The sequence below is a fragment of the Phasianus colchicus genome, chromosome 12 (genome assembly GCF_987193195.1).
Source record: "Phasianus colchicus chromosome 12, bPhaCol1.hap1.1, whole genome shotgun sequence".
Lineage (NCBI taxonomy): Eukaryota > Metazoa > Chordata > Aves > Galliformes > Phasianidae > Phasianus > Phasianus colchicus.
The window spans coordinates 19,346,609-19,374,004 of NC_143447.1; the positions used below are offsets into that span (position 1 = coordinate 19,346,609).

Genomic DNA, 27,396 nt, shown 5'->3' on the forward strand with positions numbered 1-27,396 from the left:
GCCATGGAATCCTGCCCAGGAGTGTTCTGTGTGGATGAGTAATGGGGTCTTTTAAATGGCAGAATCAGAACCATTCAAGTGACCCTAATACTTCCTGCCGGTATTTACAAGCCCGTCAGTAAAACCACAGTCAGCTGAATCAGAACTTTTGACAAGATAAAAAATAATGTAATAAATCAAGACAGGAGAAGGGTATTGACTCCAGAATCTGCTGCTGCCTGCAGTGCATGGCAGGGAAGCAGAGGAGTGGTGGCCACTGTCCCAGCACACTCTGCTTTCAATGCCAAGGAACAAATATGTAAGAGAATGGATTTAAAGAAATAACTGTAGAATTATTATGATTGGAAAACACCACTAAGATCATCTAGTCTGACTGTAATGTAACCTCTGGCATGAATGCTGATGATCAGTTTTGATCACAGTTTGTACCAAATATTCATCTTGCACGTTTCTATGTTACAGTAACCTGGCATTTGTTTGATTTATGAGGCCAAATTTCCTTGTCATAATGTGATCTATCAAGTTCTTTCACAAGTCAGATGATGGGAAAAGCAAATAAAGGGCATTTTTGAATACTTCAAATGGTTTTATTTTTTAGCAGAATGAACTTAAGAACAGTGAAGCCAGGTTTCCCATAGATTCATACCTTACATTAAGTTCCCGTATGTTCTCCAGCAGAAGTCACCCCACAGCCTTTCCCATTGCAAGCTCACCAGAAAGGTTTTTTTCCCCTATCCAGCTACCTATTTTAGGAATCTCATGGGAGATTAATATATCTGAAATTATTACTTTCTTGCAAATTTGGTTGGTACTGGCCAAAAGGGTTGAATGTTAAGACAGATGTACAAATGTAAAGCATAATTCCAGACTAAAAGTAAAGGAAGATTTGGGTGAGGAGGCTGAGCTTTCACTATTTGGGTAGTGGTCTTGTGCTTGAAGACTAAAGAAAGCGAGATATTTTAAAGTAAAATGTTTCCTGTTAGTGATGGATAGTGGTGCTTATAAATTCAAAATGGGTATTTGCACGTGGATGTGAATTTAAGATCTCTGCATCAAGTCTCAATTACTTATTTTATTCCCAAAGCATCTCCTTGGTTTTTAGGTCTTCTGATACTGTTTGTGCACTCACCTACTTATCTGAGCAAGTTTGTTGTCTTCTACAATCTTCAGTTACGGCCTTTACTGTTAGAGAAACTGTTTAACTGTAAAAGGAAACATGTCTCTTCTTCATGGGATAAGCAATGCTGCATGGCTGGACTTTCAGAAGATGGTGTGTCTGTATGCACTCAAATCTATCTGGGTGTCTGTTTCTCCTGGATGCCTGAAAATCACGGCTTGTATGGTACGAGAAAAGGCTTTAAACACAGGGCTTGTATTTAAAACCCAAGAGTTAGCATATGGTATCCACTGGCAAAAGCTGGCTCTTTGGCAGTGCTGTGATAATTGTATTCCATTTTAAGCACGGAGGAGGCTTAAAATGGGGCTTTTGGTAAATGATTCTGCTATAGGGTGACTGTGGTAAGCCAGAGAAACAGAGAAATCTTAAATACAGATTGCAGTAAAGTTTGAATGCCAAAATGTATTTGCATAGGCATTGTAATTAGAACTGTGGGTGAGCCATATCAAATAACTTCCTTGTAAAGTTGCTTTATAGAGATCAAGAGGTGACATCCTCACCCACTGAAGTCAGTGGGAGTTTTGCCAATTGCTTTGCTCAAGTTAGGAGTTCACCAAAATGCAGAAATGCTTCCTAAATCACTAAAGTTGTGGCATTTCCTGGCATGAACAAGGACGTTTTAAATCAATCAATGTTTATTGTGGTCTTCTACTATTCCTTTCTGTTCTGCCTTGGCTTTCTTCCCTTGTTTCTGATTGATTCTACCTTAATATTTCCTGTTTGTCAGCATGTACCACAACTTTAACATTATTTAAGCACAGGTTTTTAAATTTAACTAGTTACAGAGGCAATTAATGATGCCATCTGTCTTGTGAGAGAGAGATTACACAAAAGATTGTGCTCCTGAAAGCACTATTTTTTTTTGGCAAACAAGAAATCCTATTAGACTCCCAGAACATTTGCTCACTAATTCCAGAAGTGCCCATTTTAATGCAGTAGCTGAAAGGCTCAGATACATTTCCTGGAAGTGTAGTATACTCAGGCGTTCTTTCAAAGTTATATTTTATGGAAAATATCAACTGATACATGATATTTTCAGTAAAGCTAAAATTTAAATATATCATTGAACATCTGTTACCGGTATAGTCTGAGTATTTAAATACTCAAAAATCCCTGAATCCTTTGTAAAGTTACATGCCACATAAATACAACTCTTTAAGGAACGTGAAGGGCCAAATAAGTGAGATCATCTTTCTGCCTTTGCAGACTGAGGAGCTGCATGCTGCAGTACCTGGCCTCACACATGCTCACCCTGCATGCTCCCACAAAGGGGACTCTGGAGCAGAAGACAGATTGGCATGTATTTCAATTTCAGGCTCTTCACTCTGGAAGTCTTTAAAAATCTAAATGCCATGTAGCATAAATTTGATATGAGCAACAAGGCATTGCTTATAACATTTTAAAACATTGCGACTGTTAGCTAGCACATTCCCTTGATGTGTTGTTTCCTTCTACACGTTGTTATATCGCTGTGTTCCCCACGGGAAGGGACGTGGATCTGTGGCATTTCCAGGGTCTGAGGAGAAACATGAAGTGTGTGATGTGGATCAAGTCACTTCTACCTCCCCCTGCATTCTGACTGATCTTCAGGAGCACGGCCTTGACCCTTTGAAGTAAAGTCCTGTGTAGTATTGACTAGAAGCTTTTCTGCTCCCAGCTTGTCACAGAGCTGCACCTGAATAAGTTTGTTTCATTGAGCAGGGCTGCTGGAATGCACAAACTTACATCCATAGATGTGTGGTCAGATAATTTGGAGAAGCTTGGTTTTGAGTCACCTTTTGTAGTGGTCTGATGGATTAGACAGCTCCGTACCTTTTGCAGCAATAGCAAAAGAGCCCCGAGTTAGGTTGCTTATTAAGGAGCAAAGGGATAGCACTGTCCCAAATGCCCACAGAAGTCTTGAAAGGACTCTACGAAGTGGAAGTAACTCCAGCAAACTGTGCGGAAGAAGATCTCATGGGATTCTGTTAGAGATGAGATGTGCTCTCTGTGGCTCATCAGTCAGCTCTGGCGCTAGCGTTTAATTAATGCTTTGAGGGATGCATTCTTCTGTATATTCACACACGCATCCTAAAATTACTCCCGTAGTTTGTTTGTTTGTTTTTCTTCACAGAATTCAGCGGTGTTATTTTCAAACAAGAGCTGCGGTTTTCTCCTTAACCGCCTTCCAGTCTTGAGCAGGGCAGCGTTTAGGCACAGTTTGGTGCTCGGGCCCAAGAGCTGAAGTTCTCCGGCAGCACCACTGCATGCCGGCAGCAGCCACCAGATGGCGGCCGCCCCGGCTCCTGCCCGCCACCGCTGCTGTCTGAGCAATCGTGCTGTGTTATGACAGTCACTAAAGGAGCTCTATTTTCAATACCCCAGTAGAGTTAATATTTTACTAATTGACATTTTTACAGTGTCATTCAACCACTTCTTTAAAAATAGCAGGTGTGCTCTTTACCATAACGCAGACATCGATACTCGATGCAGATAAAAACAATTATACTGGATAAAGAAAAGCTATAATTTAGCAACTGTTTAAGAATTTATGTTTCCTTTCTTTCTCAAGTTCATGTTTTAAAGCCAAAGCATTTTTATGGTGGTTGTAAAGAATTACACTATCACTGTGACTTGTCTGCATAACGGAGCAGCTCCGGACCTGGAAGAACAGCCAGTAAGTCCTGTAGGATGTGCAGGATGTGCTTTAAACTGCTCTTTTTAACATGGATTTATCTAAAGCCACTTTTGAGATCTAAAATCTTAACCCGTGCCCTCTACTTTTTCTTTATGATCATAAGTCAGTATAAAAACACAAATCTGGTTACCTCTGAACTCTCATTTGTTTGAAAAATCAAATACCTCTTCTGGATTTCACAAGCGAGCTCTGCTTCAGTTTGACTTCTGAACACATAGGTGTCCCAAAAGTCCCCAGATCTCAAGTTAATGCTGTGTAAGCTGTGCTAACTTGCCGTGCAGCCTTATAAGGATGCCCTTATTGTGTATATCCTGAAACAAGGAGGATAGTATTAGATATTTGTTAAGCTATAAGACAGCATCACTGTTTTAGCTTTACTTACACTTGACCCTTACACGGGCCTTCTACTAATGGCTTCTGATTTCCTGGAGGAGATGATAACTCAGCTGGTTATTAACTGCCTGACCTCACAGACATCACTTTCTAAACTACAGAGATAGATTCATAACATAAAACAACAATAATCCAACAGGCAACAAACCTCCAGCTCAGATTTTCAAGGCGTTCTAGACACTTCTGGCACTTGCTTTGTGTGACTTTGAAGAAAATGGTGCTGAAATGCGGTAGGTGGTATTAGAGTGGAACCTAAATGAACTTTCTGCCTGCTCTGCTCAGAGAGCAGCCCAAAGCACTTCTGCTGTCTGTTCTGCCTGCGCTAGCTCTGTGGAGCTGTTGGACTGCTTTGAAAGCTACATGCCACAAAGAGGGAGATGCTGATGTTTCTAAGGAATTGTTTTTGTTGTTTTTTGCACGTCCCTATTAGCAGATTTTTCAGTTGTCTGTTACAGATAGCAATGTCTCATCCTGCTTGTTTCACAGCATCTCTCTACCCCATCCCTACATGAGAGGTTTTCCTCGGTTCGTCTCCACATCTGCTGCTGATGGCAGCTCTGGCTGTACTGATTTTGGTTAATGTTCTGCATGCCAAAGAGCACTTGTGAAGCAGTGGCTATATGTGATTTTGGCATGAGGCTGGTAACTTCTTCATAGAAAATGAGAAGTCATCAACTATGGAGTCTACCTAATTAGAATCCTTTAGACACGGATATAGAGGATTCTGGTGCTTTTTTTCTTTGTTTATTACAATTCATTTTAGGTCATTACACTCAAGGGACACCTGCTAACTTCAATATGGCCAACATGTGCTTAGTATGATAATAATGAGCTACCTCTTTCCATTTGGGAACATATATTGATCTATTATTGGTGAAAGATGCCAGACTGATAGAGCCAGCAAACAGATGTCCACTGCCAGTTCCAGAATAAGAGCACTGTAAAGCAGCTGTATAGCTCTTGTCTTCACACAGCTCCACCAGCCAGACTCAGCTCTTCCATCCTTGCTTGAGACCACCAGAGACACTGCCTGTTTTTAACTGCTGTAATTTTGCAAAGAGCACTTATGACCTTCACGAACTGGAGAGAGACTTAGAAATCATTCCATTGAAGAATTTGATCAGCTAACTAATGATCTGGCTTGCATCTGAACTAATAACATTGAAAAAAAATTATCTTGTTCTAGTCTTGTGAACATGAAGTTGCCCAGGCCCTGTGTCTCGTGTTTTTGTACAAAGGGAGTTTGAAGGTACTTCTGGATTTCTGTGGCAAAAGGGAATCCCCTGCTAGGAAAAAGCTGGAATCTCATGCCATCTGATCCTCTTTTCTTTCTCTCTGTATTAGAGATGATCTGGGACATATCCAGGACAGAAAGGGCCATGGCTACAATACTGTGTTCTGCAATACTCCTGAGCCAACAAAAGAATCCTTGGGGGTGATCCCAGCTGGCATGCGTTAATGACCATTTGGCTGCTTTAACTTGCATTAGGGGTGGTTCAGCCTCAGGCTCAGGCCCAGAATAAAAGGAGGTGGACAGGTGGGTTGTAGCCATGTTTGTCTTCCTTCCCATCATGGTCAGGGCTCTGGAGATCTACCCTTGTTTTTAAGAAAGCAAAACATGCAGTGATATCATTGTAAAATGCACCTGCTATGACTGATCATATATCTATAGAAGGGCTTGGGTTGGATGCTGAAGTAGCTATTAGTAGCTGTCCTCCTGTACAGTGTTGAAGGAGAGAATCAGGTGTGGGGAGGGGAGGAAAGGGCATCTTCCCCTATTTCATTCACATTAGGGCTGCCAGACCACTCTGTTAATGAGAGCCATTAGTTTTGCAGGCAAGGGTATAAGGCTGAGATGTCCACGTCCAGGTACTTGATGTCCATGTTAGTGACAACATAAGATTTGTTGAGTAACTTCTGCAGAACATACAAGCTATCCCATGTTCTGTGTGGTTTGTCTGAATCTGCCAGGACGTAATGAATTTGTTCTGTGACAATGACTGCTTATGTTTGCTTTATCTGCTGTTAAATGCCCAGCCCATTCTCTATGCATTGTCATAACACAAGCTTTGTTCTCACTCATGCAGATGTGCTACAGTTGCACTACATCTTTGCTTCTGTGCTTTTCTATCTCAGCTGCTTTATGGTCCGCCTTCAGTCTAATTTGCCTTCTGCCTTTCTGCTTGTGCGTAAGCAAAGGTTCCAGATAGTGCTGCCATTGACTTTGAGCTTGGGAAGCACAGGTGTGATATCAGGTCTGGATTCAGAGTGGCTAGTTCATTTTTCTGTGCTGATGAGTAACCCTTGGAGAGCAATAAGCCCTGCTCTCCTCACATAGCCTAGCCAACTCTTCTGGGGGCAGAACTTTAACCAAGAATCCAAAACCCAACTCAAACAAGGTTCAAAGCATGTTTGCTACTACTGATCTGTTGATAATATTTATGGAAATGAATGTAACATGTTTACTGTATGCATAGTTTATAATTACTACTTATTGAAAATGTTAGCTCATTGAAAATGTTAGCACATACTGGAAAAGTAGAAATTGATAGGAAAGTTCCTTCCTGTCTTGCAGAAGTGATGATAAAGAATAAATTATTGAAGAAAATTAAGCACTGTAATTGGTGAACATTCCCCTTTTACTAAGTAAAGCCAGCTATTAGCATCCGATTTGCATTTTATACCGTGCAGCAGGAAATATTTAAGTTGACAAATAGGATATTTAATACAGCACCAGATACTTGGCAGTTAGTTATTAACAACTGTTACTGATGTGATTTATTCACCATTATAAAAAGGGCATTACTATGTGAATATGATTCAGAAATTAACTTCAGTTTACCAAGAGGCCTTGACTGCCTGACCTCTTAATATCCTTATAATGATGCCATTTAACATTCAGAGGCTTATTCAAGTCATTCACTGCTAGATTTGTTTTAAAAGGGTCCACTGTAGGGCAGATATTTGTGTGCATTAACATTTCTCATTGGCATAGTAGGCACGAGCATTTTTTAAAAGGGAAAAACTCATGAGTAAAGCCATGCTCAGGTTGTTGGGGCAGAGGAGAGTCACAGAAAGAATTTGTGGTGCTCCATTCTCCTACTCCCCACTAATCTTGCAGGCTTCCATAGGCTCTAACACTTTGAAATCCTCTTGGGGGTTCTGTGAGATTTCTGCCATTGCCTGCGAATGTGACCTGCATGTAGGTGGGTTGGGCTTCTCTCCTACCTATCTGTGCTACCACAGGCTCCGATAAACCCAAGCGGGAGCAGATGCTACCCAGTTGGCAAGGGGCTTCTTCGTGGCCAGTGAGACTCATACCAATGCCGTGTTGCTGATATTGCAGGTTCTTGCACTGAGAATTGACCTCTGTTAGTACAGGATCTCACAGGCTGGTGCAGCCTGCCAAACCACAGCATGCTTGAGGCCAGGGGCACTTCTGGGTGCATCTGCTCCAAGTCCTGCACCCACAGCAGGGTGCCCATGTCCAGGCCACCTGGGAAGATCTCCAAGGAGGAGACTCCACAACCTCTTTGCAGGGTGCAATAATGTGTAATCAGGCAGGATGGATGTGCCTGTGTTTGAGGTACTCCTGCACACAGATTCCACTCTTCTCTACTTCTTTTACTCTGTTAAACTTTACCTTTTAGAACTTCCTTTTTTCTATCTAAAAATACCTATTTGTTTGACTTCGTTTAACCTTAATTATTCTTCAGTTAAAAATTCAGGTGCGATACTTAGTATTTAGATAATTACCTATTTAATGTGATGCATGTTTCACAGCTGTTGAGTTGATCTATTTACTTCTACTAATCCTTGCTAAAACCTTGGTAGCACAGGTATCTGACTTCCCCTTAACCTTTCAATTCTCACCAAGAAATTATTTTTGAAGTTTCTTGGGAGTTCTGACTGTTTTACTGGGGCCAGTAATGCAATAGCACAAGGGAACCTTAAGTATACATTTTCAACATGTATGTAGGAATAGATGACAATTGCTGAATCTCACCTTTCTTGTTCTTTTTAAATGCACCTGTTTGTGTTTGATCAGGTATGGGCAACAGACCTTGACCTTTGCTATAGTGACCAGCTGGCCTTGACTCAGCTCACACTGTATGTGTCAGATGGAAACCTGGATTGTTGCTCTGGCCTTTCTGCAGTACCTCTTGGTTTGAGGCAAATGAAAAGCCAATGCACTCAGCTCAAGGAGACAAAAACAGTAAGCAGCGATTTGTTCACAAATAAAGTTATTAATATAAGTTACTGAAAAGTTAAAAATCTGCTCTAGATCACTGCTCTGAAGGAGCTGAATAGTAGAACTGCTGCTTTTAGGTTTTAGAATGCTAATAAAATAAATGGGATACTGTTGCATTAGAAATTAAAATAAAGGTTCTGAATGCCTATGGGTAGTTGATTATTTATCCTTTGCACTCAATAACATTGATTGTGATAGCAACTAGCTTCTAAATAAATATCTTTCAAGTTGTAAAAAAACAAGTGGTTTCTAAGTTGCAAGAAAAAGGGAGGAGCTAAAAGCACTGCTCTATAGGAGAGACTAAAAAGCAGTCAAGAGGAAATCCGAGCCTTCAGCTCACGCACTGTGATTTGGAATCAGAATTCAGCACTGAAGTTCTACCCCAGCTTTGTACTTTCATGCACAAAGCTAAGTGTGCAACAGTCAGGGCTACATCCATGGAAGGATCCAGATGTGTAAATCCCTCTGAGCTCACACTTATGTTAAACCCAAATGTTGGTTCTCAGAACCTTGGTTAAGTTCTGCACAGCACTGGAGCCACCTAGCTATTCAGTATTAATTACGGACACAGCCATCTGAACAGGAAGAGCTCTTAGCATCCTGAGCTCCTTAAGCAGGAGCATGCAGTTGTATTCCCCTTTCCTTGCTCTCTCTGGACCAGTTACAAAGCCTAAGGGGCAGAAGGAAGCAGTTCACAGGACAAAGCAGGACATTCGAGTCCTGCATTCTCCCCTGCTTGATCTTACTGCTCTTCATTGCCAGGTGAGACTCATCCACACTCAGTGCTACATGCTGTGATGCACACAATGCCCAGGTGTTGGGGGTTGTAGGTTTTGTTGTGGTAGCCAGGCATTTCCAAGGTAGGAACTGGAATGCTGTGACGTGGCACTTGCTGCTTCCTGTCAGTCTCACTTTAATCTCTCTGAGTAGTCTAAGTTGTGTCCACATCAGTGCTGTACAGGGATGTGAGTTTACAGAAGATATTTGTATATTACTTTGAACCCTTAGCAACCTACCATGGGTGCTTTCGTGGCTAACACAACTATCTTCTATTATGGTGACCTGTTAGATTAAAATGTTTATTGGTGGAGGACTTACTTAATAAGACTTCTCAACATCGAGACTGTCCCTCTAAAAGGGCAGAAAGACCTTTAGGAAAGTCAGAGATTAAAAAGTGTATGCAGGTATGTGTAAGAAAGACAGATGCTGCTTTTACATATTTTGACTGAAGAGTCAAAACTCCTCTTTTTCTGACAAAGAGGAGGAATGTAGCACCATCCAAAGATGTCATGGATCTGTAATTCAGAGGTTAATGAGCTCTTGATCTATTGGTTCTTGTCAAGTAACCACTTCTAGTTGGAGAGAAGTAAATTAGATATGATTGGTCCCAGTAGTACAAGTTTTAGAAATGAAAAGTAATCAAGTAGCAACTTTTTTTAATTAAAATTCTGTCAGAATTAACATAAATCGTCACCGTATTCTTTATTTTTCTTCCTCCTTCTGAGGTTTTTATCTCCTTAAGAGTTAACTATAAAAAAGTGCTCTCTCTGAAAAGCATCTTTAGGGAAAAACAAACAAACAAAGAGACAAATGCTTTTACAGCACATGATCTGTAATGAATGATTAAGTAAAACACTTTGTGTGAAATTATGATGTTAATAATGATTCTGTCCCTTTTAATTTATTATATATTCTCAATCCTAGTAGGTTTGATTTTGATAAAATGGAGCAGCAACTCAGTTTGTGTCATGATATTATTTTTAGAAATCCTTCTTTGAAAGAACAAATTTCCTAGATACTGCTGCTACTGTAATTATGTACAAAACCAATCACTCATTATAGTTAGGATACATTATCTTCTAGACAGATGAGGCTAAATAAGCAACACATTAATAATTCATACTGCAGTTCATTATGCATGTGTATGCATGCTTTGTAGCTGAAATAAGCACCTCATCAACCTGATGCCAACCCTTAAACAATAGTTCTGTGTTATTGCAGCCACATTCAAGTTTACGCTTGTTAAACTGCTACTTGGATTATTTTATCAAGCATTCATTTATTTGTGGTCCCCTACTGCAGAGAACAGATTTTGGAAGCTCCTTTTTTAAGTTAATGACTTGAGCAATGGGTGTTATTAATTCTCAGAATATTATAAACATGATTAATTTTCAGGCAGAGATGTATTATATAAGGATTTCAACTATGTCAACTTAAATGAGTCACTGTCAAAACAAATATTATTTTGGAGAAAATACTGTAAATTACACGCTTCAATGTGCAGCATCCTCACTCCGAACAGAGTCCAGTATTCAAAAGAACACTACAGAAAAGCCTTCCCTAGTTTAGGAGAACATCTCTATCAAATTCTATGCAATGCAACATTTCTGTTCTCCAGGCTTAAGCACTGATTGAGCTCGAACTCAAATGCTGTACTGACTTTCACCCATAGCACACACCCACTGGTACCAGCTGAATAGCTCCATGGAGTCACTGAGCTTGGGCAAACACTTACAGGAAAAAGATCACATGCTTAGTCATGAAGTCAGCACTTGAAATGTCACTAATTCTCTAATTCTGTAGTTTACTTCTGTGATATACAGGTTTGTGTACAGTGTAAGGTGAGGATTTAATTTCACTGCATGGAAATGCCTATCTGCAATAGACGTTGTTACAAATTCCTCCAGAAGGAATCAGTGGCCTTAGTTCATGCTTACACTGGTGAAACTGAGGGGAAAAAAAAACCCTTTATTTAGATAGAAACATCTTAGTTTCTGATATAAAATGGCATGAAAACAGGGAAACTTCTATTGTTTTCTCCAGCCTTCTCCAGGAAGCAGCCGCTGTGCAGTAGCAAGCAGTCAGCTGAGGCACTCCAGTCTTTCAGTCATCTACTACAGTGTTCTCCTCCAGATGTGTAAAGCTCATGGTATTGGATTTGACCTCCAGGTATGAAGACTACAAATCATGATATTCATTCTGTATAATTTTTGTATCTAACTTCTCATATTGTGAAACCATGTGGAAAAAGGTAAAGTTGAAGTATATGGTTGAGCATAATATTGAGTTCTGCTGGAGCCAGCTCCTTGCTGTGTGTTTAGACTGGAGTTATGTTGAAGAGGACCTATAAGAATACATCACCATTAATTTTATTTTAAATTGCTATCACGATGCTAATTAATGAACTTTAAGTTGAGTGAAAGTCTTCACCTGTTCCTGCAAAAATTACTCTAGTATTACACCCGACACCTGGTAGCTTACTTCATCTGGGATATGAGTCTTGAAAAACCACAGTACTGAGATGTCTGTTGCTTTGGAGTCTGCCTGGAAGCAGCCAAGGATGAAGTGTGTTACCACATGTTTAAATTACACACCAGGGAGTGAGACACTGCTCTCCTGGAGACTACAGAGAGACGCTCTCCTGGCTGGTTTATTTGACAGAATGTGGGCAAAAAGGATTATAGCCGTCAGCCAGGGGCTGTGCTTGGGCTTAGGACAACACTAGCACAGAGTTTTCACAACAGCACTTGGCCTAACAAGGCCATTTCACATGTATGTGTACCCATACTATAAAATACACCTTCAGAGGCAAAAAGGTCAGGTGACAAGGGAGAACAGGAGAGGCATGAAGAAATGAAAATGCAGTCTTTGCTAGGAAGGGAAGTGCTTAAGGCTTATGAACAGAATTATACAAGGAAAATAATAAAATTTAAGGAATATAGAAGGTGTTAGGTGGGACAGAAGAGCAGGCAAGAGATTTCAGATCCTAGGGCACAGGGTTTCATTGGGAAACACAGAGTTTATTATGTTTCCTTGGTATAAATTCTCCCCAGGAATGGCACCTGTTCATGAGCACTCTCACAGTGCCATGTGATAACTGTTGCCAGTGCACTTGTGAGCATCAGGCCCATGATGAACACAGCAGAGGTTAATGAAAGTTCATGCCCTGTGTTTATCAGAACAAAATTTAAGAACAGGAAAATCTAAACTTTTTCACTGTCTAAATTAAAGCAAGGATAAAGCTTTTAGAGGTTAACTTGTCTCTTGATAATAAAAATTGTCTCTTTACACAGTTGTTATATAAGGTTCTTATGACCATCTCTTGTTGCACTAGAACAGAAGTATTTTCCTACTGAATGGACTTTGATGTGTGTATTCTTTTTAGATGAAGTTAATACATTGTATTCTCCACAATAATTAGAGCATTAATCTACTTAACTGAGCAGTAATCCATTGCAGACAATTCCAAACTACTCTTTCTTAGATATGATGATTTACTTACTGTCCAATGTATTTGTCATAATTATCACTATGTTAGAAATAATTAAAGCAGATTTGTCTTTCTATTTCACAGGAAAAACAGGGAACTGTTTTCATATTGTATGATGATCAGAAGCGATACAGATTGGGAATGATGTAAGTAAACACTGTCAGTTGTGCAGACTGATAAGCAGCTGGGAACACAGCTGATCTGAAAAGAGTGGCACCACAGTGTGTGCTGGCATGGGTTCTAACAAAAGTCGTGCAGAAAACAAACAAGTGTAGAGACTTCGGTACTTTCACACCTCTGGGAGTTGATTTGGCTCAATAACTCAGCTGAAAGCTGTCTTTCATTGGATTAATTTTCCTTGAGGCTAAAACAGAATGAGTGCAGAGACAGGTAGATAGCAAGTATGGGAGTTATGCAAGATAAATGTGGAGAAACTGAAGACGAGATCACTGGTAAACTGTTCTTTTAGGAGTCTGCGAGCTGCTGGAGGTTGTTGAGGTTGTCCCCACCAATGGGATTTCACTTTAATTATTAGCTGTGTGCCTTGGAAAATAGAGCCTGTATGTTAGAGATACTGCATCCTACCTACACTCTTTCTGACTCCTTTAGGATAATACTTCAGAAGTTGCTCCCCTTGGTAAGAAACACCACCACCTCTGGGATCGCCAGCTTGGGTTGCCAGTTGTAATAATAAATTAGTAAGAACGCCGTCATATATTTGCCATATTTTCTGATCCTAGATAGTCTTCCACTAGCTTTCCAGTGCAATTTCATTATCTTAATGTGGAATTTTCAAGGATATAATGTGATAGGACATCACCAACATACTTAAAGCATCTGTATAATCCATTTTGCAACACTGGAGATCTATTGTCAGTTCCAGTGAGCAAATGAGGGACACTGTTCCTCAGAACGATATCCTATTCCCTGACAGTGTGTACCGAGAGTCTGTCTGTAGCACTGAGAAACCAAACCCTCACAAGGTAATGTTTATACTTCTAAGAAGGATACAGCAATCTAAGAAATGCTGACACTGCTGAAATTCCTATTAGATGTCTGTCACAAATTGCAGGCAGATTTAACAGTTCTTCAAAACTAATCCAGGTATTTAAAGTGTTCTGATGTCTCGCTCCTAACTCAATGACTGTCTTTTACTTGGAATAACTGAAACCTTTCTGCTTACTTCTGCCGTTGATTAATAAAAATTATTTATTACACAAATCCTTTCTGTTGACAAGTTAAAATGGAGCCTCATCTTTCATATCTCCCTGAAGATTGCCACCTTGTGAGATTGAAAATCCTCATTAAATTCCATCACCAGACAGGCACAAATGAGAGGGCGATTGTTTTTAAGCATGTGAAGGGAATCATTGGTAAACTCATTTGTTTGGATATCATTAACAGAACAATCGGAGAGGATCTCCAGGGGGTCCTCATGACCTTTGCTCGCAATCTCTTCATCATCCATCAAGAAATATCAGCACCTAATATGCAAGGCGAGACCAATTTTAAGGTGAGGTGTTAATTAACTAACGATCCTGGTTAATTTCTGCACAAGGGCTGAAAATACCTCATGCTGTATCATAAACAAGTGCTAAACCATTCCTTTCTTATTGCTCGCAGTATGTATTTTACAGTGTCTAGGTCAATACAGTAAGTCTCCCAAGGAACCTGTTAGTTAAATTTAAGTTTGAAACTTTTTCTTTGAGAAGAGACATACTCCAGCTTGAAGTCATTTACAATGCAGTGCTCCTGATTTTCCCTTGTAAGAAGCAAAGGAGTTATTGGCGCTGCTTCAGACAGTTCTGTCTCAATTGTCTATTTTATCTTAAGGAAACATCATCAAAGTAGGAATTTTAAATTAGAAACAAGCTTCTCATTTTTAATAGCTCCTTAGATTATTAACTCTGATTTAAGCAGGCAGACTCAGAGCACTCAGTTGGTTACTTCACATCCTTCAACTTTGGTTCCATTAATTTTTGCCATCAGTTTTGTTCCCCGTGTTTCTCTGCTCTTTCAGTCTGCCCACAGTGCCCACCCCTGTGTGCCAGAGGATGCGCTCAGGAGCTGCCCGTGGAGGCAGGACAAAGTGCTGAGGCTTGTCACGCTGGGAATGTTCCCCCAGGAGTGCCTCTGAAGCTCCTTTGTGACAACCTGGTTGCCAAAAAGAGATTTCCAGAGGCAGTTCTTTTGCTAAACTATATGACCTTTAACTTCACAAAGTTTCTGAGATTTTGTCTGTAAGCATTTTGTAGAAAGCTGGAGGGGAGCACCGTGTTGTGGATTCACACTGAAGTCACATCACATAATTTGTCAGACTGTTTCTAGTGTTACCTCTGACAGTATTTTCCTCTGATAAGCAGACTGTGAAATGAGAGTTTTAGAGAAGATATAATTAAATTTCATCCTGTTACAGAAAAACAAAATATACTTCTTTTTTTTCAATCTGAGGGAGCCAAAAGTAACCACTGAAGAAAAATATCACAAGGAAATCTTCACAGTGAATTAACAATGATTTACATCTGTGAAATAAGGCACCTGTTAGCTGATTAGAAATACAAAGTGCAAGGAAATATATTTTTATTTCTCAAAGTTTTGTACTACTTTGTATTATTGTAGCAGACTCAAAGTAAGAGTAAATTTACTTGCTGCATCCTCTCCTGTGGAACACTTTTTACCTTTTGGAAGCAAGTGCAACCAGCTGTGCATTTTGGCTGCTAGATTTCATTATAATGTCCATTAAATAACTTATATTCTTTGAATCTGTTACAGATGGCAATTCAGGATATTGAAGCAATTCTAGGAGTTACAGCAGAAAACAAACTGAAATTGGAAGAAGAGCATCCTTCAAAAGCAGATGCTCTGAAAGAATAGTTAACAGAAGATGTTTAAGTGTTCTTTATGCTTCTGGAAATGCTTTCTCATCTGTAAGAACACGTTTGGTTTTCCTTCTGCACTGGCATGTGAATATAACCTGGGACAATAAGTATCCATGATTTTTGAATACAGTAATTACAGAAATAGCCCTTATTTCACAAAATAAACTATTCAAAAACAGAGTATCATAGTAAACATCCCTAACATGTTTCTGTGGAACAAACCTTTCTGTTCCTAGAATCAAAAATCCTAAGTGAGATTTGCTTTGCTAACGTTCCCATAGAAGTGGTGTACCCAGACCTCATGAACCTACTGTCTACTAAAATAAAGGCTTCCAACAGAGGAGTAAGTCCTGGGTTCTTCTACATGTAAATAATTCACTTCATTGCTTTCTTATCCAGAAGTCCAGCATCTCAGGTTCCTCTTTAGAACTGAACGTCTTTATTGCTATCATTCCTGTATTTTATTATCTACAAGCTTTTGCAGCAGTTATTTTATGCTCAGTTTCAAATTATGAAAAATAATAGTAATAACATTGGTGCAACATTAGATTCTGAGAATCACGTTTGTACTATAATTCCCAGTATGCTGTGACTTTTGCAGACCTCTTCATCAGATATATTCTGCATTTCAGATACTGCTGACTTGTTCGTCAGAATTATTGTGTGTTTTACATTGAGAACAACTGCTACATTTGTACCTTTGTCCATCAGATCCGTAACCTTATCCCAAAAGAAAACACATTCTAAATTATACTGTAGAAGAGCTCATCTTTCTCCCTTGGATGCTTATTATTGTATTATGCATGGCAAAATGGACTTACTACCCAAAAACCTCAGGCAAAATCAGTTTTAAGACAAATTATTAATGTGAGCAAGCAATGAGAGATCAGCATCTACTTTTTCCAGTGCCTCTGAGTCTTTGACCTATCAGTTTCACACACAGCCTTCTGTGTTAATGTTTTTCTCTTCTTCCTTAGTCACAGAAGTAACTCCTTGCAGATGGGTTTCAACTAAAAATCTAAGCATATTTTTGTTTAATTCTTGTTTGTTCTTGTACCTTTTTTGATATCATCTCAATGTTGTCTTGTTTTTTTTCCACATAAATTTTACACAGATTTTTGTAATGTGAAATTTAGCCAGTGAACATACTTCCTAGAAGTTTTCATGGTTAGTAATGAAAACAACATAGGTCTTTTGGGCTGTGAAAGGTATAGCAGAGATCTCTCACTTGCCGAGAAATAATTTGCTAAGAAAACATAGTATAATTTCTCATTTGTTCTTCCAACAAGATGAGCTGTTTTTGTTCTGTGATCTTCTTCGACAAGCTACAGACTAATATGCATTTCTTACCTTCTTCTCACTGCATTCTGTTTTAGTGCCAAGCTACCCTTCAAGGATTTTTCACCTAGAGCTTGATCTCCAAGCTCTATTAATGTCCCAGTTTGGTCAATTAAAAAAAAAAAGAAAGAAAAAAGCAGAAACCTGGGGTAGGAGGTATAGAAGAACACATCAGTATCAGCCTAGGAGTCAGCTAGTTTCTTAAGGGTTAAGGAAAATTAAGCTTTGATCCAAGCCAGAACAACATAAGGTCTTAGAGGCTCATTAGTTCACTGGCACTTAGTAGACTTCAGTGTCCTAGGAGTAAATGAAATCTGCACTTCCTTATGTCTTTGTTCTATTCTGACAAAAGACAACTGTACCTGTTTTTGCAGAGGACAAGTGATCTGAAAGTTCCCGTGGTGAGAGAGATTTCTCAGTATGTGTAAAGTGTGAAATGTATTTCGAGGAAAAAAGTTTTTAATTACTATTAACACTTCTGAGTGTTGAGCTGATGGATGGATGGATTCACAGTCTCTCACATTCAACTCCCATGCTGCTGGTGCCAAAAGTGTTTTGTTATTTTTTTTAATACAACAGCTATAAACTGAAATTATCATTCTCCAAAAAGAAGTCAGAAATATAGCTATTGTTCTCCTGACTATGGAAATATTTATTCCCATGCCCTAAAGGAATGACAGAATTCTTGAACCATAGCAGGAATTTTAGCAATATTTAAAATAGGATCTAGACTAGGAAGAAACACAGCAAGTGGGAAATGTGGGAATCAAGAGATAAAAGATGACCCAGGCATAGCTGCTCATCAGCAATTGCCAAAGAATTCTGCAGCTAATGACAGCAAAAGCCCAGGCTGGTTCCCCAGCTGCAAGGTGCGGAGGAATGCCTGTGGAAGAACAGGAGGGGCATTGGGGCTGGGCATCAGCTGCAGAAGACAGACAATTAAAATAAAGGTATCATGCTTTCAATGGGCGAGGGCTGCAGATGAAGACATGCATTCAGTTGATAGCATTTCATGAATCTCAACGGCTTTTTAAAATTACATCTGTGTTAATCATGGTTGTGCAAGAACTGACAGACTGTAGCCTATGCTCTCTCCCCACCAGTATGCAAAATGCACAAAGCACCAACCTGACTGTCCCACGTCTGTGTGAAGTCCTGTCACCTCCATGCACAGAGCTGTTGTTCCTGGCCTGTAGGGCGTTCCTCAGATCTTAAGACATTGAAACAGTGCATGTCATGGCCACTGTGTGTTCCTGTAGCTTTTGCTGTTGGCTTTGACGTTAATGATAGCTCAGCTGCTGTGGGCTAATCTGTAGTTTGCTTGGGAATACTCCTTGCTGTAAAAGCTCTGCTTCTTTGCATTGACTACACAAACATCTGAAGCTGGAGAGTGCACCTCAACAGCAGAGGAATACAACAGATGGGAGATCTTTCCTAACGCCCCATTTCCTTTAAAAAATCTGGTCTTTAAAAAGTAAATTTAGGAGAATTTGTACCTAAAAAGTAACAAATCCCTGGAAATGTAAGATGTAAAAATGGCACTACCAGAACTGCCTGACTACAGCAGAATCCAACACGCACAGAGACCTTAATTGTGAATCTAAATGTTAATAGCAGTCTTTCGACAGCATGCTCCGTACTAGTTCCATCTTCACCTTTAAGAAATGGTCATTCTGGTCCTGATTCTTGAGCAGTGTCAGGCAGGCAATGTTTTGCTGTGCACTGGAAGACGCAGGTGGTCCTTCACCCCATCTGCAGGGCGCGTCGTCTCAGCGAGGATACAGCCATGTTCGCTCAACCAGCAAGACGTTCTGCTGCTGGAGGTGAAGAATTCTCCCTTTGTTTATTTTTAACAGCAAAGTATCTTGAAATAACTCCATGTAACTGTGATGAAGTACGCTGGCTGGACAGGCAGTGCCTGCTCACTGGGAAGCCTGAGGTCCCTCTCACTGTAACACAGCTCTGCCCTTCACCTCAGCTCCCACCTCTCCCATCCTCAGCCTCTGCTCCTGCTAATAAGGATAGATCCCAAAGGAAGCTCTATGCTCTATTAATTATGGGAGGTGAGTTTGATGATTGATAATTACTGGTCCCACAGACACGTAGTGCATTGCAGTAAATAAACAGGGCGCGTTGTTGGTAGTAACTCACGAACAGCTCAACGATTTAAGACTGCTGAGTGTGAGGTATTGCCTGTAATTATTAAAAGAAAAAATCTGTCGCTCTTCTGGACAATTTTCCTCAAGCAGAACGGCTGGCGGTTCAAACCGCGGCTTTTATTGAGGTATTCGTACAAAGGGACACCGCGTGTCTGACGCCGCCCCTCAGCGCCTTTTCCCGCCCAAAGGTCGGATCGCCGCGCGCTGCCGGCACATGCGCGGGAAGCGCGCCCGTCTCGCGCACGCGCGCCGGCCGCGTCCTCTGGAGGGGGCGGGGCGGCCCGCGGGATGCAGGCGCTGAGGCGGCTGCACGAGGCGGTGGTGGGGCTGCTGCTGTGGGGGAGAGTGCCGTCGGCCCGCCCCGACGCCTCGGAGGTGCTGAGCCAGCACCTGCGGCAGCGCGGCCTGCCCCACTGGACGTCGTACTGCGTTAAGTACAGCGCGGTGCGCAACGACCAGTTCGGCCTCTCGCACTTCAACTGGCGCGTGGACGGCGCCAACTACCACGTCCTGCGCACCGGCTGCTTCCCCTTCGTCAAGTACCACTGCTCCCGCGCCGCCCCGCAGGACCTGGCGCTGCAGAACGCCGCCTTCACCGCCCTGAAGGCGCTCAACGTCGGTGAGTGCGCGGCGCCCGGCCCCGCCGCCCTTCCCCCCCACCCCCCCGGGGTCGCGCCCTCCGGCGGTGACCCGGCGCTGCCGCCCCGCTCCGTGGCGGCTCCCGGCGCTGCCCGACGCGCTGTGCGCGCTGCGGGGCGGGCGCTGCACCCCGCGGGGCCGCGCTTGTCGCTCTGGGGTCCCGCCGGAAATATCCCGGAAAGCCGCCGCGAATCGCCGCCGTCTGAGCGGGCGCTGCGGTTGAAGCGCGGCGGTTCGCTTGTGAGGAAGGACCGAGCTGATGGCTGCTGCTTGCCGTGCGGGCTGCTCCGTGCTTATCAATAAACAGCGCAGTCGGTACCGCCACGTCTTTCAAAACGTGTATTTTAAAGTGTTTTCTGTATGTTTTGAAATCTACGGATATGAGTATTGTCTACGAATGCAACACTGCCAGCTTTTAAATAACTATCTCCATCCATTCCTTGTTTTTATATTTAATTTAAAGAGAAGTTCTTCACTTTGCATGCCCTCAGTAACTTCTTGCTCCTTATCTTCTCCCCTTCTTACCACACGTAGTGAGAAAATAGCTACTGAGATCTTTTTTTCCCTGTAATAACTTTTCATCTGATTTTATCAGACCTTTCTCTCTTGCAGCTGCTGTGCGTGTGCCATGCTGAAATGTCAGCCCATCGCTATTGAGAATCTAGTTGAAACATTTAGGTAACTCAGAGTACATTGAATTCAGTGCTCTGTCTTACTGAATTGGAGACCCAAATCCATCTCCATTTTTTTTATCCTGTATTAGGTGAAATACTGTCTGTAGCAGGTGGTCATTCAACAGTGTTAAAAACGATGGCGCTGTTTGTAGTTGTGACCACTGAGTTCATTTTTCCCCCAAGCAACTTCTCTTGATCTGTTCAGTCAGCGCCAGTTCTTCCTGCTTCCCTCGCACCTAGCGAGACTCAGCTGGTGTCTGGGTGGGTGTCTTTGTGGGCGTGTATTTGGATTTTTCTTTAAACCGGAAGAAAGCAGACTTTGTAGACATCACATTTCACTGCTTCCATCCCATTTTCTTCTGTTGTGTACTGCTTTTCTTAAGCTGCTTTCTGAGTCTTGTTTCTTTCAGGCACAAGGAGCATAGTGTGCACCAACGCCTCTTGTAAGCGTTTCAGTAAGGGCAGAATATTATTAGCACTGCTTTACAGGAATGCTTTTCCTCTATTTAATATCTGAATTCTTTACTGTTAATCATCAGACTTGCTTTTCCTGGCTTGCTGTCTTTGTATGTAACGTGTTTTTGTCTTTTCATAGGCATCCCAACCTTACTCTATGGAATTGGCTCCTGGTTCTTTGTCAGTGTCACAGAGACTGTTCACACCAGTCATGGCCCAGTTACTATTTATTTTCTAAATAAAGAAGATGAAGGCGCAATGTACTGAAATGGTGCCCTCAAGTAATGTCAGTTGGTGGGTTTCCATGTTACAGCTGCTACCAAGTATCTGCTCCCGGTGCCTAAAGAGAACTGAACCTAGCTCTGTGTTTTTATATGGTGTAACACTGTGTCTTCAGGAAGCTTCCTGGAATTTTTTGGCAATAGGTTTGTTTTTGGAGAGGACAGTAAAGTTGAAAAAGCTTTGGGACAAGAACTAATATCTCTGAGGGTGTTAGAATGTATGTAAATCAGTGACTGGAACTGTTCAAGAAGCTTCTAATAATTTAAAAAGGTACATCTACCAATGTGAACTGTGAATTCTTGAGACTTCTCAGGCTGTCCCTGAAAGCACTGAACTGCTTAAATCTCAACTAGTTGGATGTATTAGTGGTTACAGTTGTGAGAGGGTTTGGATGAATCCATGGCACTGACTGCTAGCAGTACCAGAAGGCTTTCTAGAAAAAATACCTGTGAGAAGTTGGGGGAAAAAAAAAGGCTGTATGTATCACATTTCTTTAAGTGGTATTTAAATAAAGTATTTAATATATGCTTCATGGTTGGTTTTGGTTTTTATTTTATAATATTTCAATTCCAGGTACATGCATTGTATTTCTTGTCTTTTGGTTGGTTTATAGGCAAGTAATAAAGCTAAAGTAATGTAAGATAGTGCTAGGGACTAAATCTGTACAAATCGCTGGTATTTTTAATTGATGTAGAAGAATGAAAAGAATACAACCCTCATTACTGTCCAAGGCGAATGATCTCCCGAGCTGTAGGTGAAAACAGGCAAAGATGAAGGTGGGAAGACTTAAATTCAGCTGGAAACATGGACCAAAAAAAAAAAAAAAAGCTTACAGGGAATTATTTGGAGACTGGAAAGCATGGAATTGATGGATTAAAAGTTAAGAGAAGTGCCTGTACAGTTATATTACTGGTGCATAATTTTAATGCCAGCAGGTAATGCTGTCTATTCCAAATCCTGAGTCCAGTGATGGAAGTCGATGATTCCAGTTTTCATAATAGGAAGATAAATGTAAAATGAGTCCATGATGCTTTTGGAGGGTAATCACTATTCCTAAATAAATTATCGCCGAGCTATAGCTACAATATAATGTAATTTAAATACTTTTTTACTTAATTCCGGATAATGGAACTGTTCCCCACTTAATGAAGCAGTACAGTTTTCTAAAAGCAACGCTAAGTAATGCTTTAATCAGAAAAGCACTCACACTGTTGTATTTTATCTTGGTGAATACTCTTGACATGAGTTTAATGGGTCTCAGTGATGAAGAAACAGTATGATAAGAAACCTCATTAATAGTAAAAATGACTGTTAGTGTTATTCTAGAACTGCTTCTCACTGTATTGGAGAAAGTTAAATAACTGCAGCTCATAAGTTTAGAGTCAAATACTGCTCATTCATTGCTGCGGATCTTGTCAATATCCTGCTGTAAAGGTTTAGTCTCAACACGAGGTTGATAAAATGGTTTTTAATTACCAGACTATAAATACAGCTCTTTATTGGAGTTGCACCTCCACTCACTGCAGCTTGTTTGATTTCTGATAATGTGTACTGCTGACTTTGCTTACCTGTTTTTCAATAACTGCAGGCAACGTGACTCCTTGTCCATACAGTGATGGGCAAGTCTCCTTAGAGAACGTCTTTGACAAACTACCCTATTGATTACTGCAATTCTGTGCTGCTTGCAGCATTAAATAGAGACTTGATTTCTTGTTCAATGATCTCACTGTGTAACAATTAAGCAAATGTAATATTTTCTTGTATTACATGAAAATCAATAGACCTCTTGCTCTTATGAAGCTGATCGTGCTAAAGGATGAACTAGAAGATGTCTGAGGGCAGAGTGCAAATATAGCATCGTTCATTCGTTTCGCTGAGGCTGTGTGTGACTTGCTGCAGTACATGAAATGGCAAATATGCTAGAAGGGATAACAGAAGTCACTAAATTACAAAATCGCTGTCAAATACGAATATATATCTACTTCCCTGGCTTCAACCAAAGGTAAAAGGCACCGTCTGCCTTATGGTCTCTTTTTGCTATAAGTGGCTGCTTCTTAGTATCTTTTGTTGTTACTTATCTTGAGCTCTGACCTGAATGCAAGGCAGAAATGTCAGTGGCCTGGTACCATCTTGTCTAAAATCTCCGCGAGTCTCTGGGGAGCACAGGAATGGCAAGCAAGGACACACGTGTTAGCAGTGCTGTGATGGCTCAGCACTCAGCTGAGCCCTTTCTCTTTCATCTTTCTGACCCTCATTGCCAGGAGCTCCTCGTAGCTGTCGGCTCCTATAGGGACAATCCTGGATGAGAGGAACAGGGCCTCCTCTTGTGGAGAAGTCCAGGAGTGTCCTTGAAGTGGGCTTTAAAGATGAGCAGTTTGTTCAGAGGCTGATTGATTTGTGCATGTTACGCCTAACTGCTCTCTCTTGACTCTGAGACCCATTGGTGTTGTCTCATAACCACAAGGCTTCAAGAGACCAACTTGTAGGAAACCAGGCTTTGTGAATTCCTCCTGTCCAGGCTAGTTTGCTTCTTGTTTGACTTAACGGGCTTCTTTTCCAGTGTATTATATTATGCATATGTTATGTGTGCAACATACACTTCAGACGATTTTTTTTGTGTCGATGATTGAATTACAAAGTGACCCTTATGACTTTATGTGAATTTGATCTGCTCCACTTCCATTTGAAACAAAGTGTAGTTTATCTTGTAACTCTTGCCTTAATTATCTCTGCTGTATTCAAGGATGATGTTTAAATGAGTGAGAGATGACAGAAAAAGGCAGGGAGCTTTGTTTCACCGCGCTTAACTACTACTTCAGATAAATGAAACCTTACTCTAAGCCCAGTGGATCAGGTAGCTGCTTCTTGTAGCAGTCCTTTTAAACTGTAATGACTACTGGGGGCATCTTAACCTAAACGAGCGCTTAGCATTACATCTTACCTAGGTCAATGGTTTCAGGTATCCAAGTTAAACTGTGCTACTGTAAATTAATGGAAAATGTAACTGCGCTTTGCTGAAAGATCAATGTCCAATAAAGGCTGCACAATCAAATCTTGTTGCAATGATTGAGGTCCTTAATTGCCTTTCAAAGATAAGGTGGTAATCAACATAGGTTTAACTGATCTTTTTTACCAGTTCAATTACATGCTAATGACTACGGCCAACTCAGGATCTTTAACTACTTATACTTATTAAATCTTATGTTTGTAGTGAAAAATTACTTAAACCACACAATCAATAAAGCCCAGGTCTTAATTACTATATTTCACTTTTATACCTTTTTGTATGTTTGACAAATGTTTCACTAGAGACTGTGTAGCACTAATGATAGTACCCCAGGAAATACTGTTTTCTGATATCGCTTCTCCGAAGTGGAATAAGATGTGTTTTCATGTTTTTTTAACAATGTTTTCTGACTACTAATGCAAACCTAGTTTTAGGCAGTTCACTGTGCTTAAATATCATTAGTTATGTATAATGGCATCCCTTCTTTGCTTGATAACCTTCCAGTGGACACAATTTCAGCTTGAAGTTCCTAGCTGTTTTCCACTCTGAATTGATGCTAAACTTAGATACGTCTGCACCAAAGAGTGATGTTCCCAGTTGTTGTCGATTCTCTGACATTGTTTCGAAAATAAGTGGTGTGTCCCCTTCCTCTGAATTGCCCGTCTTTCCCTGCAGTTCTTCTCCCAGTCTTTCAAGGAACCTGAAGCCACCTGGAGCTCTCATCCAGCTGAGCAGAACGTGCATCCATCCACAGCTTGCCTTGTGGCTGAATGGTGTAATCCTGAGAGCATAGCAGCATCGGGTCAGAATCCTTTGGGTTTATGGCTTTGTTTTTGTATGTATGTCCTTGCTCTTCCTGCAGAATTTGGTGGGTTCTGAGAAGCTGCTCGCCTCAGCCTGGAACTGTTGACTTTTAAGTATTCTCAAACCTACTGAGGTTTCTTCCACTGCTAATGCTTTGTGGAACAGAAGAACAGGAATCTAGAGTTCATTCTTCCCACACTCAAAAGAGAAGTGCTACAGCATTTTGCCACAGTCCTTACAGTTTATGGGAATTTAAAATTGATGAAATAGGATTTATTGGAATCATCCTGTAGTTTAAAAAAAAAAAAAGTTTAATGGACTAAATAGTAACCTTTGAGAATGTAACACCAATATAAAGATCGTTACCGTCAAAATCTCTTTGCAAACCATAACTGTAGATCTCCTTGATATTATTGAATGAAACTTGGGTATTTCTTAGTGGTTGAATGCTCTTTGGGCTTCTGAGTTAAACCAGCTTTGCCAGAAACAAAGAGATTCTGCTTCATGTATTATTTACTTTGGCCATTCAAATTAAATTGGCTTTTTCTGTAACTCCTTAATCATGTTCACTACAGAAAAGTAAGTTGCCTTGATTTTTTTTCTGGGAAATACATAGTTACAGAAGTGAGTGTCATGTATGCACTGCTGGGTTACTCTTTCAGCTTAAATGTGCCAAAGCAAAAGTGGCACTTAGGAGATGTAGAAAGGGGGATTTAAAATAAAAATTGTCACTAATATATTCCAAGTTTATTTAAAAGATTTTTTTCTATTTCTAGAAAAGAATAAGATGATATTACTGCACTTGCAATTAAGTCTTTTAAATAAAGCATGTGTGCAGCAGAACACCAAAATATGCATTAATGATTAGGAAAGTCATTGTAAATTATTGACCTTTGTGAATTAGTAAGTGAATAAACGCAGCTGCAATAAAGCTCATATTTATTACTCCAAATATTTATGACTCTTAGATGACTGTAGTTTAACCTTAATTATTTATGCTAATACATCATAATATTCTACTAAAGGCACTGCAATATCATTTTGGAAAGAAATGAAGTCCACATAGTGGGTGCATTCTGCCACACTGTAAGAGGTGGTGATTTTTGTCTGAGTTCAAGTCAGAACCCATCCACATCATTAGCAGCTTCAGCGAGGCAGTTTGATAGGAAACCCACATATATATCAATTCAGCATTTAAAAAATAGTTGAAGCCACCGAGCTTTGAAATGATGCAGTACTTTGTGTTGTACTTTAGCTACTTTGGATGTGTTATAGTTGCTACTTGCTTGGTAAGGTAGATTGTGTGTGGCTTAGATTTTAATAGCAATGGTGTCGTGTGAAGCACAGTTTATAAGCCTTGTACTCGTCAGTGGTTTTATAATCCTAATAGAATTATAACTGCTCTGAACCATATTTTACAGTCCTTCAGACAAAAAGTCTGATCAAGAAAACTTTCCATTTTAAAATACAAGTTTCAAAGCAGACAGCTTCTAAAGGACACTTGAAAATTTTAAGCAAAATTAGAAATATATATTACAAAGTCAGATCTATTTCTTAGAGGAAGGAATGCCATTACGTATGATTGTTCTATGCTTGGTGATTCATGGGCCTGGTTATAGATATGCTTTGTGATGTATGAATTATTTAGCAAGAAAAATCACAATAATTTTGTTGTTACTCAAGAATTTATAGGTTGACAGAAACAATTATGCAGACCCTGAAGCTGGGTTGGTGGGTACGGCAACATCCTTAATGATACACAGCCACTTTGACTCACTCCAACTGGTCTGGTTTGCACTGTAATTTTTCAGTAATTGTGCATCATATGTAGCCCTTAAACAATATTAGTTTTATTCTGCATAAACTGTCTGTGTTCTTTATTTTAAAATATGTTTATAATTTTGAGCAAGTGCTCTAAGTATCAAGTTCATGGATTTGGGTTTCTTTTTCAACTCGAGGAATTTATGATGAGAGAGTTTTAAAAGATCTGTTTGAGGCCAGATTCTGCTCTCACTGAGTTGGACATAAGATGAATTAACATCCTGATTTTTGGTTTACAAGCAGCCATTTGCCTCTTAGCCACACTGCTTTGTGTCTGCAGTGTGCAGTGGGTTTCTGCCTGTTTAAGCCCTTGCAAAATGAATGTAAAGGGCACTGAGGGGGCCTGGAAGGAAGGCAGCTGCTTTTGTGCAACTTTGGAGACCAGGCTTTAAGGGATCTCCATTTATACTTGTAGTTATCAAGCTGGTACACTTGGGTGATTCTCTCCCGGGAGATGCATTTTTAGAGAAGAAAGACGTGTTTAGAAAGGCTGGACACTTGACCTACTTTTTTCATAAGCCTAAGGGAATTACGTTTGCTGCACTCACTGGCAATCTGAAGATGTGGG

At 40.5% G+C, this 27,396-nt stretch overlaps 2 protein-coding genes across 7 annotated transcripts in view; both read left to right on the forward strand.

Moving 5' to 3' along the window:
* IQCH (IQ motif containing H) overlaps positions 1-17,603 on the forward strand; it is a 60,358-nt gene extending 42,755 nt beyond the window's left edge. For 2 of the 6 annotated variants that reach the window (XM_031587871.2, XM_031587872.2), the window contains exons 17-21: positions 8,296-8,463; positions 11,323-11,448; positions 12,854-12,915; positions 14,174-14,282; positions 15,542-17,602. In XM_031587871.2, coding sequence (XP_031443731.2) covers positions 8,296-8,463; positions 11,323-11,448; positions 12,854-12,915; positions 14,174-14,282; positions 15,542-15,643 — 567 coding nt within the window. In that variant the 3' untranslated portion in view covers positions 15,644-17,602. Of the gene's footprint in view, positions 1-8,295; positions 8,464-11,322; positions 11,449-12,853; positions 12,916-14,173; positions 14,283-15,541 lie in introns of all 6 variants that reach the window. The other 4 variants (XM_090149177.1, XM_090149178.1, XM_031587870.2 and 1 more) reach the window with 3 other exon arrangements.
* Positions 17,604-18,684: 1,081 nt separating this feature from the next.
* C12H15orf61 (chromosome 12 C15orf61 homolog) lies at positions 18,685-21,733 on the forward strand. Its single transcript, XM_031587878.2, has 2 exons — positions 18,685-19,764; positions 21,054-21,733. Exons 1-2 carry the CDS (start codon positions 19,434-19,436, stop codon positions 21,179-21,181), a joined length of 459 nt encoding a protein of 152 aa, XP_031443738.2. The 5' UTR covers positions 18,685-19,433; the 3' UTR covers positions 21,182-21,733.
* Positions 21,734-27,396: the final 5,663 nt, after the last annotated feature.

Excerpts from the sequence above, each read along its gene's own strand:
- C12H15orf61 (XM_031587878.2), top strand. The coding sequence starts at position 19,434 with ATGCAGGCGCTGAGGCGGCTGCACGAGGCGGTGGTGGGGCTGCTGCTG. Across the intron at positions 19,765-21,053 it reads CCTGAAGGCGCTCAACGTCG|GCATCCCAACCTTACTCTAT; the intron begins GTGAGTGCGCGG and ends GTCTTTTCATAG.